Source organism: Protomyctophum bolini, assembly GCF_963924005.1.
Source record: "Protomyctophum bolini genome assembly, chromosome: 15".
In the NCBI taxonomy this organism is placed as follows: domain Eukaryota; kingdom Metazoa; phylum Chordata; class Actinopteri; order Myctophiformes; family Myctophidae; genus Protomyctophum; species Protomyctophum bolini.
The window spans coordinates 35,318,174-35,334,360 of record NC_137876.1 but is presented as its reverse complement, the minus strand read 5'-3'; the positions used below and the strand labels follow the sequence as shown (position 1 = coordinate 35,334,360).

Here is a 16,187-nt window from a genome sequence, read left to right as displayed (position 1 = left end):
GAGGCAGTTTTTTTATCAATGATTTAATTGGTTGGGGAAAAAAACTGAACAAAACAAGGAGTTGCAGCGCTAAACATTCATGCAGCAGAGGGAGAGGGTATTTACATAAAAGCTTCATGATGGCTGTGAATTGATAGCAAATGAAAACAAAATAAAAGCACAGACAGTACGAACCAGAGTCAAACACTCTAACTACAACAGACTTCTTCAAACGATTAAGCTGTAATGCCTCATGCCTGCTCCAGGGTGCAATTTGCTGCTGATATTGGTTAAAAAGTTGTCAAACCTGTTTTTCATAAATGTTAAAAAATTACACTTGTGTGAAGTGAGGGGCCCACTGTACTGCCACATGACATCACTGCGTAAAGCAAACTAAGTCCATAGACTTGGCTGCCACATGATGTCGCAAGTGTGGTCATGTATCCAAATGCCCAAAACGCTCCTGGGATGTAGAGTTTAAGGCCAAATATTGATGAACGAGACCAAATTGCATGGGATTGGTGGTGACAAGGAGTAGTCAATGTCTTTAGGTTGTCCTCCGTCAGCAGTGCTGTCCCAAAATAACATCCTGTGTGGCTTTTATAAAGAGTTTACTAGGCCAGTGAAATACGTTGTCTGTATCTTGGTCTGGTGTACTAACTCTGGATTATGTATAGGTTATTCTGAACATAATTTCAAAACACTGCTGTTTCAGGTGAGGAGAACATTATCCGACTCATGAATTTATTACGGAGCAGTGTGTTGAGTGTGAAAGACAAAATAAGGGGGCAGACGCTCAAGAGAACGAAAGCAAAAACCCAGTATAAACACATCCCTTTATGTGTGTTACAGACTTACAGTACATGATTTGTAGGTCAAGTAAAGTAGATCAAAATAAAGGCCACGCTTGCTGACAACCACCTTCTCCTCATAATGCAGTAATTATGAGTAATTATATTTCATTTCCACAGGCTCACAGTATCTGTCTCATAAAAAAACCCGTCTTAAACACGTTCAGCTCAATAACTTTTCTCTTAAATCCTATCCTTATCAACATATCTCAATTAGTGTAACAATATCAACGTGTCAGTCACAATGAAAATGCTATTATAGATATAACTAAGCTTCTCTAATACCACGGGTATCATTCACCGCTCATCCTTTCACTCTATTGTTAGATTGATGAATAAATGGAACAGGTGCATGCTGGGAATGAGGTCATGTTTGTTAGTTTTCATCCTAACCAGGAAGTTAATTGCATCCACCTGCCATCCTAAATCTAACTAGTCCCTGAATTGACAGCTAGGATGACAAGGACACCATGTGAATGCATTTCAAATCCTGTTGTCATGGAAACCCACTCGCACTTTTTTTCCCTTTTTTTTTCAGGTTTGTGAATTGCTGTTTTTAGTTGATCGCTGCATAACATGATCAGCATTGCAATTCTGCTTATTATAAGTGACTTTTTCCTGTAAAGTTGCTTGCAAATATTGGTAGTTGCGGGTAGTTGCTTTTTTCATGTTAAGGAGACCCAAATCAATATGTATTTGTCAGCGTAATTTATGTAGTTAAAATGACTGATATTCCTCTCGCAAAATCTGGCATCGTTGAACATGATATGAGCTTTGGAAATAGGTAGCGCATGGCATGGGGTCACTGAAGACCACTGAAGCCCTAATCCCCTTCTCTTCCTGTGTGTGTGTATAGCGTAACAGTACACTTGGAGCTGGGAACAAGCTCCATTACGGCAGACGTGAGAAAGCAGTGAAGCCCAACATGTGTACTGGCACCAGAAAATCATTGTAAACTACACAAGCCGTGGGAAAGCTTGCCGTACTACCGTAACAAACACAAATGCACATTAGGACACACTCACACACAAAGAAGTAGATGCATTGGTATGCATGCACGCACGCACACACGCACACACACACGCATGTGCACATCTACTCATGATTGCACGAATGCAAAGAAAAACACACACACATGCACGAATGCATGCACACACATGGACAGTCGGACAGACACAGACACACACAGGCGCACACACACACACACACACACACACACACACACACACGAATGTGCACATCTACTCATGATTGCATGAATGCACAGAAACACACACACATGCACGAATGCATGCACACTCACACGGACAGTCGGACACACACACACACACACACACACACACACACACACACACACACACACACACACACACACACACACACACACGCACACACTCACTCCTCTGTCCAACTTGTTCTCTCTTCCTCACGCACACACAAACACGCCATACATGCCAGACTGCCAATTGGGAAATAATGGCTGTGGGAACAGGGCATACTGTACGTACACACACACACAGACACACACACGCACATGCACACACAACACACATGCACACACACGCACAACAGAAACAGAGCCATTTACGTAAGCACAGAGTAAATACCAGCAGCCAGAGAGCGTCCCAGTGGAGGGCAGAAGGAGAGAGCTTTAGACTAGAGCAACAAGCCAAGGAGAGAGAGCACCATTTTCCAGCCAACCAACAGGCTAGGATATCAGCTTCCTCTATGGAAGTCTGTGTCAACTACTTCACTACTTTAGAGGCCGTTTCATTTTCAGTAATCAAAGCCCTTAATTGTTTCTTTAGTTTTTTTTAAAGAATGGGACATACAGCGATTCGTGTGAGAAATAGGATACTATGTACTACTCTTCTATTCACAATTCTTCAACCTATCCTTCGGCCAGGTGGCATTTTCCGAACGCCCGTGTGGGTGGCTGTTTGGTGGCGTGTTACGAGCTGAACTTCCAGGGGCATATTTTCCACCCGTCTCCACCGCCACTGCACCACCATCCCATTAGTCGTTTTCCCAAACAACCATACTGTAATACTGGACGAAGGTTGGAGGAAGGGAGAGAGAGAGAGACAAAACGACAGGCATGGAGTGAACACACACACACACACACACACACACACACACACACACACACACACAAAAGCATAGCATGGGGGGTGGGTGGCCGGATGGGGTGGTGGTGGTGGTGGTGGTGAGGGGATGTATAGCATGGGCTGACGCGAGACGTTGAGATGGAATCAGAAAAGGGACACAGATGGCTGGGATGGGAGGCAGAACGAGAGAAGAGCGGGGATGGAGGGATGAGATGGAAGTTGATGCGCTGGATGTCCTCCTCTTGTTCTATCAGCAGAAGCCTGTCGGAGGGAGAGAGAACAGAATAATGAGAACAGCTGCAGCGGATACACGGACACACGCACGGTCGCACGCACCACAAACACTCACGCGCGAACGTGCCCATACATGCATGCACACACACTTGCGCACACTTGCACACACTAGCACGGTTACACACATCCATCCATGGCACGCACAAGCATAATAGTAGGCCTACTGTACAGTATACACCAAATATTGTCTTTATGTGATTATGTATTTACTGTATATTTGGGGTGGAGAAATGCATTAACGCATTGTGATGCTTTAATATTAACCTTCAACCACCTCAATTTGACATTGATATAACTGCTTTTGTGAATCATTCGCATTCTCACACTACTTAAGCAATATTACACCCGAGGGTGTTCTTTATCTGCGATACCTTTTGGAACTCGCCCACAGGGTGAGGTTCCTACGGCACCGCAGGTGTGCATTAATGATGATAAAGAACACCCTTGAGTGTAATATTGCAAACTAAGATAATTTTTTTCCAATTACAGATATAGCCACTATGACCACAAATGGAGAGAAAAGCACGGCTGAATTCTTTGTTTTGATTAGCCGTGCCATTATCATGGTTTAAGCTATAGAAAGCTGTTTCAACCAATTAGATTGCTTCCTCTGTCTAAATGACCTGTTGTATAATCTACATTATATTCCACAAATACTGGGTAAATTAGTTCCTCGAGTGAGAACTTATTCTGCGTTGAAAAGGATCAAAATACTGCAAACTAATTTTGAATTGAATTGCAAGTAAAGAACCATGAATTGAAATGCGATCAGGTCTGCATTACATTTGAAGTGTACTTTATATAAATACATCTCTCATCTCTCCATATATTTCATATCTATGTAATAAAAGTAAGTCTTGCTGAGCAATGAGGCCCATAGGGCAGGAGCCTATTCTTCTGTTTCTGTAGCGTGAGGCAGCTTGGAAAAGCGCTATAAAAATGCAATTCATTATTATTACTGTACAAGTACACCCCCTGGACATGACGCTAATATGTCGCAGGGACTTGCCCCTTGATGCTGAGTGCCAAGCAGGGAGGCATTGGGTCTCATCTTTATAGTAGTTGGTATGACCCGACTGGGGATCGAACCCCGACTTACCAATCTCAGGCCTGACATCTATCTAAACTTTTCTATTGTTATTTATTGTGCCTTCTACTTACCATTGCTGCTCATTTTAATTATTTTTTTTTGTTATTAGACAGATGCTAGGTTCATTGTTCACCTGGTATCCTTGTTTGTTGAGGCACTACACTGTTCTCTCTGTATTCTATTTAAGAGCGTCCGTCCGTCCGTCTGTCCGTCTGTCCGTCCGTCCGTCCGTCCGTCCGTCCGTCCGTCCGTCTGTCTGTCTGTCTGTCTGTCTTTCTTACCCTCACACTCGAAGGCTTGCAGCGCTGTGGTATAAGTGGGGCCCAGCCATGAGGTGTAGCTACCCAGAACCCTCAGCATGTGGTGGGTGGAATCACTGAAGAGAAGATCTGATTCACTGTAGCCTGCTGAGCTGAACATGTTGAAACCCTCAGATGCATTACCAAATGCATTCTACAGCAGAGAGAGAGAGAGAGATTGATGGTATGTACAATATGTTAGTACGTGGGTGTGTGTCGGAGCACTGTAGTGTGCATACATACAAGTGTGTAAGGATGGAGGAGGTCTTGGTCGCAAGCGCGGAAAGTGCTGACCTTAACAACTTATCAAGGAGTTGTTATCTTGATGTTGGATAGTTGTGGTCTTGATGTTCTTCAGTTTTGGGAGCAAGTTAAGAATGATTAAATTGCAGGTTTAGAATTAGAATCTCAATACAGACAAGGTTGACAAATAATGATCGGACAGAGACTGGTGCTGGCGTGGATGCCTTATATAAGGAGGGGATGACGTCACAACTAGGTAGGCGTGACGACATCCCTGACAGTACCCCCCCCCTCGAGGAACGCGTCCGCGCGTAAACAAGGTGCTTGAGCGCCTCGACATGCTCGTCGAGTAAGGAGAGGGTCTGTAGGACCTTGGCCTTCAGTGGTACCCAGTCTGGCCTGAAGGACATGGACTTGGCCTTCAGTGGAACCCAGTCTGGCCTGAAGGACATGGACATGGCTGGAAAGTTGGAAAGTGGCTGGAAAGTTCCCCCCCTAGAGGAACGCGTCCGCGCGTAAACAAAGTGCTTGTGCGCCTCGATTTGCTCGTCGAGTAAGGAGAGGGTCTGTAGTCCAAGCCGGAAGGCTGGAATTGCCCAGGGTGGCTGGAAAGATCCGGGCGAATCTGAAGTAGAGTGGAGTGGAGTGGAGTGGAGTGGAATGGAAAGCCATGAGAGGCTGAATAGTGAGCCATGAGAGGCTGAATAGTGAGCCATGAGAGGCTGAATAGTGAGCCATGAGAGGCTGAATAGTGAGCCATGAGAGGCTGAGTAGTGAGCCATGAGAGGCTGAATAGTGAGCCATGAGGGGCTGAATAGTGAGCCATGAGAGGCTGAATAGTGAGCCATGAGAGGCTGAATAGTGAGCCATGAGAGGCTGAATAGTGAGCCATGAGAGGCTGAGTAGTGAGCCATGAGAGGCTGAATAGTGAGCCATGAGGGGCTGAATAGTGAGCCATGAGAGGCTGAATAGTGAGCCATGAGAGGCTGAGTAGTGAGCCATGAGAGGCTGAATAGTGAGCCATGAGGGGCTGAATAGTGAGCCATGAGAGGCTGAATAGTGAGCCATGAGAGTTCCAGACTCTATATAGCACTCTCTTGGGAGCTGTAGTTCCAGACTCTATATAGCATTCTCTTGGGAGCTGTAGTTCAAGGACATGGACTTGGCCTTCAGTGCAACCCAGTCTGGCCTGAAGGACATGGACTTGGCCCTCAGTGGAACCCAGTCTGGCCTGACGGACATGGACATGGCTGGAAAGTTGGAAAGTGGCTGGAAAGTTCCGGACAGACTCATGAAGAGGTATCCACGCTTCGATGAGTCAGGCACGAGGCCTTCGACGTCCAACAACAGATTGAATTTGGTGAGAAAATGGGAGAAACTCCCCGACTTCCCGTCGAAAACAATGTTGAAGGGCGGTGTGAGGAAACCGAACGATCTCCTTGGTGGAGGTGGGTCCGGGTGCTCGGCAGGAAGACGTGGATAGGGTTGGATTGGATTGGATTGGATTGGATTGGATTGGATTGGATGGGTTGGGTGGTACATGGATTGGGAACCTTCAGTGGTTCCCAGTCTGGCCTGAAGGACCTGGACTTGGCCTTCAGTGGTTCCCAGTCTGGCCTGAAGGACCTGGACTTGGCCTTCAGTGGTTCCCAGTCTGGCCTGAAGGACCTGGACTTGGCCTTCAGTGGTTCCCAGTCTGGCCTGAAGGACCTGGACTTGGCCTTGGGTCCTTAGTCCTTAGTCGGCCTGTCCGAGGGTGGGGTACATGGTAGGGGAAGGCATGGTAGGGGCATAGATTTTTTTTCAGAGACATCTTTTCCGCTGCGACCAAATAATGGTCCGATCATTCTGTAAGGATGGAGGAGGTCTTGGTCGCAAGCGCGGAAAGTGCTGACCTTAACAACTTATCAAGGAGTTGTTATCTTGATGTTGGATAGTTGTGGTCTTGATGTTCTTCAGTTTTGGGAGCAAGTTAAGAATGATTAAATTGCAGGTTTAGAATTAGAATCTCAATACAGACAAGGTTGACAAATAATGATCGGACAGAGACTGGTGCTGGCGTGGATGCCTTATATAAGGAGGGGATGACGTCACAACTAGGTAGGCGTGACGACATCCCTGACAAAGTGTGTGCGCGCGTGTGTGTGTGTGTGTGTGTACACACAGTTGAACTTGTGTTTGTCTGTGTTGTTGTTCATTAATGGCCACATTAATGTCTGTCTGTGTTGCAAATGCACATGTGATGCTCGTGGAGCACGGTTGCAGGCATCAGTGTTCATCACCTCTGTGGGTGAGAGGCAGAGGACACATCAGTCATCCTGGCATCTCCTACACATCCAGTAAGGGAGACGGATGGCTGTTTAGGCAGCATGGAATACTTCACTGTAAATACATGTGTTCTCTGACACGTCTTGATCGATAACAAAGGCTTAACATAGATATGGGATAGACACACGCAAGTATACATACCGGGACATTATACCTGTGCACAAACTGTATAGGCACTCACTCCGGTAGATACGTGCACATGCGCACGCATGCATGTGCGCTCACACACACACACACACACACACACACACACACACACACACACACACACGCCTTATATCCTCAATGCAATTTATCTGCCTTTCACAGATATGCACCCACGGTGTTAATAATACCACATCATGAGCTGAACTAGGTATAATTCAATTTTAGGTCGTGAATCGTACCCATCGCTCCAAGTCCCACTTAGCCAGAATATATTCCAATGTACGGTTACGTATATTTGAACACTAGCAATGGTCTAGCGTGGAGAGGAGATGAAAGTAATAGCCACAGGATCCGTGCTTGAGCTCTAGCTCTAGTAACCCTGACTGAATTTAAAAAACAACAGTGTCACAATGTTATGACTTGTTGTGGTCCACTATATGAGACATACAACACCCAACACAAACAACCATAAAACACAAACATAAGTACACAACAACACACAGGACAGGTGAATTAACAGAGGCACACAGAGATAGTGAGCCATCTATAGCCAAGGAGCAGTCCAGCCAGGGGTTAAGCCCAATTAGTATTTAAATTAAGCCATGATTTAAGATCAGTTTTAAACTTTGGAAGGGAATTCGGGGATTTCAGATATGCTGACAGAGCATTCCAAGTAGTGACAGTGTGTATGTGAGTGTAGTATGTGTAATAAAACTCATTCTTACCCTTAAGGGAACAATATCAAACCCATGAGCAAGCATCCCCCATTCCCTTACTCTGGACAAATAATTAAGTATGTGGGAACTAAGCCATTTAAGATCATGAAAACCAAACAATGAAACTCTCCTCCTCACTACAAACCATCCTGCAACATAAATAAGTCACCTCATCCTTACTTGTGTGACTACATATATTGAGTTGTCACCGACTCTAATTGTGAAGCCCGGGGACTTAATAAGGTTGATACTAGAGTAACTAGACCCAAAAAGAATGGATTCAGTTTTGTCCAGGTGCAATGACAACCTGGACAACCTGGACAACCTGGAAACCAGGAGAGCTGAGTTGTCCGTGAACAAGAATAAATTGCAGTTGCATGCTGATTTCATGTAGTTAACGCCAATCACACTCTGACCTGTGGGAGGGTGATTTGATTATTGGTCATTCGTTTTGAGACCCACATTAATGCTGAATCAAGTAGTCTAGTTTCGCCAGTCACTCACTTCATGTTAATAAAACATGTAGGCCTATATACCAAACAAAGTATTCCAAGAACTACTTGAAGAACCCTGTCTGATTCACCAATGTATTACACAACTGTTCACTTTATTGGCTGCAGCCTAAGGCAAGAAGACAATTTCACTGGTACCAATTTCTCTTTAAATGTGTGCACCTTGTCCTTAACTGCCCTCCATACTTGAAACAGTCACTGGTATTATATACATCCCTATACCCACTTAGACATACACAACATGCCTACTTTACTATTCCCAAAATAATATTTTCTGAATCTGAACACAGGTCATTCCACTACAAAGCCCAATTTGCCTGGAACATTCTTCCTCTTTCTCTCAGATCTGTTACCTCTCCTGGCCGCTTCAGGACTTCCTTGCATTCACACCTCAAAACAACCTGTTCATGCTACTAACACTGCCTGTACTACTGTTTATTTCTGACCTGTATACAAGTCATTGTACTGTATTCACAATTTATTTATCTAAAAAGAGTTGGGGGGGATGGGGGAGGATGAGCAGGCTAACTGTATCTGTATATGTTTGTATTGTCTATTGTGTACTGTCTCTGCACTGTAGATTTGTTTTTGGCTTTTCTGCCATTATTGACAGTATCAAGTGAAGAGAGACAGGAAAGACGGAGGGAGAGAGGGGAGAGACATGCAGCAAAGGTCGTCATGAACACGCAGGCCAAAGCCTATATACTTGGCCAGCATGTACTGTAATGTTTTCCTGTGTATGGGACCTCCTCTAATTTTCTCTCAATAGAATTGAGAGAAAATTCTGAATTCATCAAATTACTAATTTGATGGCTGAGGGCAATCTTTTTTGGGACCAGTTGATTCCAGGCCGTGTGGGAATTAAAAGGTCACTGGTTCACCTCGACTCACCCAGTGTGAATTCGAATTGTCCCTGAAAAAGTTACTTAACCTCTAACATCCCCACACCTCGTCATATCATCTGCTGGGTGAAGTAATTTCTCCTCACCCGTGATACCACAGTACTTTTCCCTGATCGATCAGTCTCTGCCCACACCCACCTGTAAGCGTTCCAGGTATTTCCAGACCCTACACTTGTCCTCCATGCGCACCACCACAGCGTTAGCGGGCACAGCTGCCAGGTGGCATCTCTCATGCTCGTCAGGGGCAGCATCGGTTCCGTCTGTGCACAACAGCATCAAGTCCTCCAACTCCAGGTCCAGGGCCCATGATTCCTGGTTCTTACCTTAGGTGACAGAGAAGAAGAACGAGGCTATTAAATATTTTTTATTTTTTATGGAACCCATTAGAAGCCCTGAGCGAGTGAGCGAGGACACAAAAAATGCACTGTCGGAACTTATTTAAAGGAAATAGGACGACAAAGCCACAAGAGAAAATCTATAGCATATTTCCTGTTTTCATTTGCAAAAAAGAAAAGTTGCGCAAGTCATTAGACGAATAAAGTGAGCATGCGTGCGTGTTGGGGTGGGGGGGGGTCTACAGTACATTAGATCTTACTAAGAAACCTCAAAACAACAGAAGTTGAACAGATTCTCTGTTGTGACTGCACAGTAGTAGAATCCGCAGTGTTCATTTGTCCCTTCGTAACATGGGTCCATTTGGTTATATTTGTACAGTCAGAGTTAAATTATCACTGTAGATTTGAATGTGTGTGGACATTTGTGGCCATATGAGAAAGCATGGTTGGTTTAACAACTGCGCTGCTTGTGGAGATTGCCTACGGCTGCTCCCTCTCAGCTGTGAAGACCAGAGTCTGTATTGTGACCACGATAATGATCGCCATTAATTTTGGATGTTGCCCAAAGCGGAAGAGCAGATGTAGCGAAAAAGGGAATTAGGGCAGTCCGTTGGTTGACCGAGCTGTCTGCACGTCTCGTTCGCGCCCCTCTTTCTTCCTTTCTTCCTCTCTATCGCTCTTTCTTTCTTTCTTTCTTTCTTTCTTTCTTTTCTCGCCCTCGCTCAAAATGTCCCTATCTCTGTCTCAAAGGCATACAGATACAGGCTACACATACACAAAGATAATGATGAGAGGCTCATCATCAGTTCAGTGTAATGTGGAGTCCAGACTGGAGAAACGTTATGAAACACTGACACCCTGTGTCCTAATAAGAACTAGCAGTGTTCCCTGTTGGTCACAGTGGGGAGCGTACCTACAGTATGTTCCCTCAGCTATAGTCACACTACAATTTGTGAACAGCTATTGCTCTAAGGATTGTTGCCAATAATCTTTGTTGAAAATATTATGGTACATTTCTGACTGCGGGTCTAATTTATTTTCTGTGTTGTTTAGAGCTTGTACTGTACATATCCATTGCCCATCTCCATTGGTTAAGCTTGGAATTTGTATTTTATTTTTTTAAGCTTTACTTCAGTTCACAGGGTATGTGAAAGCACAAGAAACTAGATGGTGGGGACTGGGCAATTTATAAAATGTATAGATTGAAAGTTAGACTTAAACATAATGTAATGCTGCAGTAAACACTGACCGTCCATGTTTTCAAAGAGCGTCGTGTGTTTGACAAAGGCTACGTCACCCAGGTTCTCAGCCACACACCTGCAGGAAAATATCAAACACATGTTTTCTAAATAAGAGTTAGGCTCCTTAAAAGACAGCTACACTGCTACAGTATAATGTTCCCACATGTAGGATAGGATGCATCACTCCTTTGATCATCCATCATTGGCAAATCTTGCACAATAAAAGGGAATACTGTATCTCTTGCTCCAACCCCAATATCGTTTATATTGTATGATCAAATGTGTTTGTGGACTGGCTTACAAAGGTCATCTTCCAAGCCTCTAAAAACAAAGATTTGAGAATATAATGCAACATCAGGACCAGAGAGCTTTTAGGAATCCAGTGGCCCACCTTCCTCAAATACAATAAATCTGTACCCAAATATGTACCCAAACTGGCCTATAAATATGAACTGGTCTGTACTCCCCCTAAACTTTAGTTCAAGAATTGAAACTATTGAAACTAAGACTCTTATACCTGTTTGTGTCTCTACCAGATAACGTTCCATACAAATTCAATGAGTGGGATAAATTAATATCACGATTCATTTGGAATGGCAGAAAACCAAAGAAATTAAATATGCAACATTATTGCTGACTAAAAAGAAAAGGGAGGCATGTCATTACCAAATCTCAGAGATAATACTTATGCCGCCCAACTTAGATTTGTGACTTTATGGTGTGATAATAATACAGAAGCCAAATGGAAAGCCAAATAAATATATGAACAGGATATCCCAATACAAGCTGTTAAGGATATCCCAATACAAGCTATTAGGCGATAAACAATTAGCCAAATCTAACATTACAGTTCATGTCAAGCAGTTAAAAATAGAAAAGCAATCAAAAATAGCCTATGATACAGCAACTGTGTATATGTATGTATATATTTTTTTATTTTTTTATATTCCCAGAAATATACTGTCTGTGTGTAATCTCCTATTAATATTCAACAACATTTATCTTTTTTTAAATTCTATAATTCACAAGAAGATGTCTGGCAACATATTATGTCCATTTGTTTGTCTGTTGTCTTTTGTGTGTTTTTTGTTTTAGTTTGTTCATGAAAAATGGATAAAATGTAAGTGTATTTGTCCATTTGAGTCCATTATTAATCTCTCTGAGTTAAACTAAGGATTTTCATGAGGACTTTCATAATGTGACCTTGACCAATGTCCAGCTGCCATTTAGAGCAGGTGATATACAGTACAGTAGATTCACTGCTCCTCAAAAGGGAGGCTTTCTGAATCGTCACCTTGGATACTGTTGCCAGGGACACTCTTCCTATAAAAATCCATTTGTACAGTATAACCTCTGGTTAAATGTATGCAGTGAATGAGCTGTCTGGGGGGTTGTTTCTGCACCACTGGCTCCCTGCTGTGTGTGCAAATGATGATGAAGATCTTACTACTCCATTCTGTACCTCAGCGCCCCTGCTTCCCCGTAGTGTCTCTCTCTGTGATTGTTGACACAGATGTGTCTGTCGTTCTCATCTCCAATGCAGGCCTCACACAGGTTCTTGGGGTTGTTGCCTCTGGGGTCATGCTGTGCCTCCTTGATCCCTGGCACGCAGCTATAGCCAAAGAACTCCCCCACATCTGGTGAATGAGAACAGACAGACAGACAGACAGACAGACAGACAGACAGTTTATTCATCCCCCTTGGAAAATTAATCATTCATCCAGGCATACAAGCATTTACGTAGATAATACACAACAAAAGAAGAGAACAGCGACATTGATGCAACATGTATGCGATTCAAAGCATAACACAGATACTTAAAAATATGAACAGCACGCACGCACGCACGCACGCACGCTGTCACACGCACGCAGGCAGGCACGCACGCACACACACACACACACACACACACACACACACACACACACACACACACACACACACACACACACCCATCTCTACAGAAGATATACTGTACTGCATTTAGTGCATTATAATCAGGCCACTTCTCTTGCCACCCATTGTATTGTATTGTCCCCTCCACTCCCCCGTTTAACTTTTGCTGCAGTCAGTTGCCCAAGTTCTCTTTTCCCCACCCCTGATGTACATGCATGTGTACCTACTGTATAAGAAAATACAGTATACTGTATGTATAGGCTACTGTGTACACACAAGCACAAGTTATATAACATTTTCTTTGACATGTTTATTTTTCTGTTTTTCTCATTGCTCTCAATCTCTGTGCCCCCCCCCCCCCCCCCCCTTACAAAATAAGCATGCATGAGTGAGCACTACACACATAATTATTTTCCTTTCTTCTCACCTCTGGGTAAGTTGCATTGCTCTCCAACACTGATCTGGGACGTGTTGACCAGGTAGCCGATAGGAACTGTCCACCCCACCGTGGTGCGAATCCCAGGGTGACAGGAGCTCCGCTCATGCATCTCCAGCAGGGATAGGTCTGATGAGGAACGACGGGCCAGTGCCACCACGTAATAGCTGATACCATCTAGTTGCAGTAGCAGTAGCAGTAGGAGGAAGGAAAAAAAGAGAATAGCATGCATGAGAGTGGGAAGTAGGTGTATAAAATGCAAGGATGAAAAACGAGGGGACCGAAATTGAAAATGAATTAATGGTCAAATTAATTAAAATTACAAAACTATAATAACATCGGTCGGCTTATACTCACCCTCTCCATTGTGGGACTCTCCTGCAGCCAGCTCCAGGCCATGACATAGGCCAGCAGCATAGATATCATCTGCAAACATGGTGGCAGCATCTGCTGTCCCATTCTGATAGATAAATGAATACATATTCACAGAATATCTACATAAAGTACTGCACACCATGAATCAATTTTAGTCCGATAGTAGCCATAGTCCTAAAGGTCCTTTGCCACAGATACCTAAATCACCTTCCAAGGAGTATTACATGTAATTACATGTACTGTAGATCACAATCGTGTATTAAAGTATAGGGATGTCCGGATCAGGTTTTTTTGCTCCCGATCCGATTCTGATCATTTGATTTTGAGTATCTGCTGATACCGGTTTTTCCGGATCTGATATTTATTTTTATAGAACACTTATGCCATATCACAATAGTACAATATCCAAAATTACAGACAATATCCAGTCTAATATGATAATATCATGATATGGATATAATATTGATGTCCTGTTTTTTTTCTCACGATCCGATTCCGATAATTTGAAAATGGCGTGATCGGCCCCGATTTCCGATTAGGTGATACAATAGGGACAACCCTAATTAAAGGTTATTGTCATGATATCTATCATGATTACATTATATATTTAGCAATTAGAGAAAAGACAGTTTTGAAACAAAATCCGAAACATACTGATTGTGACAGTATGCTGTATTTCCATTTTTTCTCCTTTCATATTCGTGTAGAAATTAAAATATTCATTTATAGCCTATACTTGTTTGAATGACCAAACAATTTGAAACTACAGCTCAGTGAAATAGGTGGTTTCTAAATGCATTGTTTTACAGTATTTGAGAAAGCAAAATGCATTGTGAGATTGTGAGATTATATACAGTGCTCCATAATTGAATTTCTAGCTGATTATTAAAAACACCATTGCGGCAGGTAATACAAAAGTAATTGATTTAGATTTATTTCTTTGAGTAGCCTAATCAAATAAATAATGTTATTTGTTGTAATCTTAAAACAGATTAGGGCTCTATTTTCGTCCATGATAAACCCCTTATCCCTAAACTACTCTTTTTTTCTTTTTCTTTTTTTACCATTTTGAAAAACAGTAGTTTAGGGATAAAGTAGCCCTAAAGTTGAGCGTAGGTGTAATAGCAGATCTACAAGCTCACTATGTGTATGTATTATGTTGTGCTGTGTTGTGAGCTTTTATCTGCAATGTTTGTGTGCGACACTGGCACGCAACTAGATATAAATCAGTGAACCTTTCTCCGCCATGTTACTTCACCTACCTTGATTTTAACTATGCAGTCTCTGGCGTTGTGTCCCCGGACACAAAGCAGTGTTCCCCTGATATTTTGAGCTGTGGCATTCCCGGCTAGATCCAAACACTTCTGCTCTTCTGCATCGGAAACCACACACCAGGTCACTGAAAGGAAGGTAAAGCAGAAAGTAAAGTACGGACAAGAATGAATACTATTTGAACATACATTGTATTATGTAAATATAAAGAAAATGGTTATAATTATGGTACAGTAAATGCCAAATGGAGAACATCAGACAATGCCGGACATCTCAATAAAGAATTAACATGTTAAAACTAACATGTTATATACGGTATATAGCCAAGTATATTTTATTTACTTTTTACATCACCACAGTATGACATTGATGATGGATTACATTGATAGAAACAAATGTTAAAAAAGGAAAGCACATTGGCCTGTGCCATGGCTCAGTTGTCCAGGCACCTTGGCTGGTAACCCAGTCTGGCAGTGTGCCGTGGGTTCGACTCCCGATCCCAACGGCCTTTACTGCATGTCTTCCCCCCATCTCTCTCCCCATTTCCTGTCAGCCTACTGTCTGTCCCTCCATAACAATTATAAAATAAAGGCAAAAGTCACACAAAAAAAACTTAAAAATAAATAAATAAAGGAAAAGACTGCTGCCTTTACATGCTGATGTAATGATGTAGCTATGCATTTTACTGTAGACCATGTAGCTAAGCGAGTTACCTATTCTACATTTAGACGTCGAGACAAGTCAGACTTACCGGTTGATTTCTGAGTGGAAATGCAGATAACGGAGAGAAGGAGAAGAGCAACCGATAAACCTCTCTCTAGAGGCTCCATGTTGACTCTGATGGGAAACCACTCAACCTCTATATGATACAGTGGACTAACAGGTGGATTTTAGTGCAGAAAAAAATCATTCACTCTTCAAACCCTTCTTATAACTTGGATAGGATTTGAGGTGAGAGAGAGAGAGAGAGAGAGAGAGAGAGAGAGAGAGAGAGAGAGAGAGGGAGGGCGAGGGCAGGCGAATATGAGACAAGTAGGTTGAGAATAAAACACTACATTATTCTGCCGCCCCCCTCCTCTTCCTTTAAGTCTGCAAACTCTTCGGTAGATTATCTCTCATCCGTCTCATGATAGCCATATAGCATTTCTCCCTCCAATTATCCC

At 43.0% G+C, this 16,187-nt stretch overlaps 1 protein-coding gene across 1 annotated transcript; it reads right to left on the bottom strand.

The window, feature by feature from the left end:
• Positions 1 to 3,023: 3,023 nt before the first annotated feature.
• otomp (otolith matrix protein) lies at positions 3,024 to 15,854 on the bottom strand (the record flags this gene model as incomplete). The annotated part of the gene is made up of 9 exons (XM_080784346.1): positions 3,024 to 3,199; positions 4,604 to 4,775; positions 9,608 to 9,792; positions 11,054 to 11,121; positions 12,508 to 12,682; positions 13,369 to 13,554; positions 13,735 to 13,837; positions 15,015 to 15,151; positions 15,776 to 15,854. 9 exons carry the CDS (start codon positions 15,852 to 15,854, stop codon positions 3,189 to 3,191), a joined length of 1,116 nt encoding a protein of 371 aa, XP_080640472.1. The 3' UTR covers positions 3,024 to 3,188.
• Between the last annotated feature and the right edge of the window lie 333 nt (positions 15,855 to 16,187).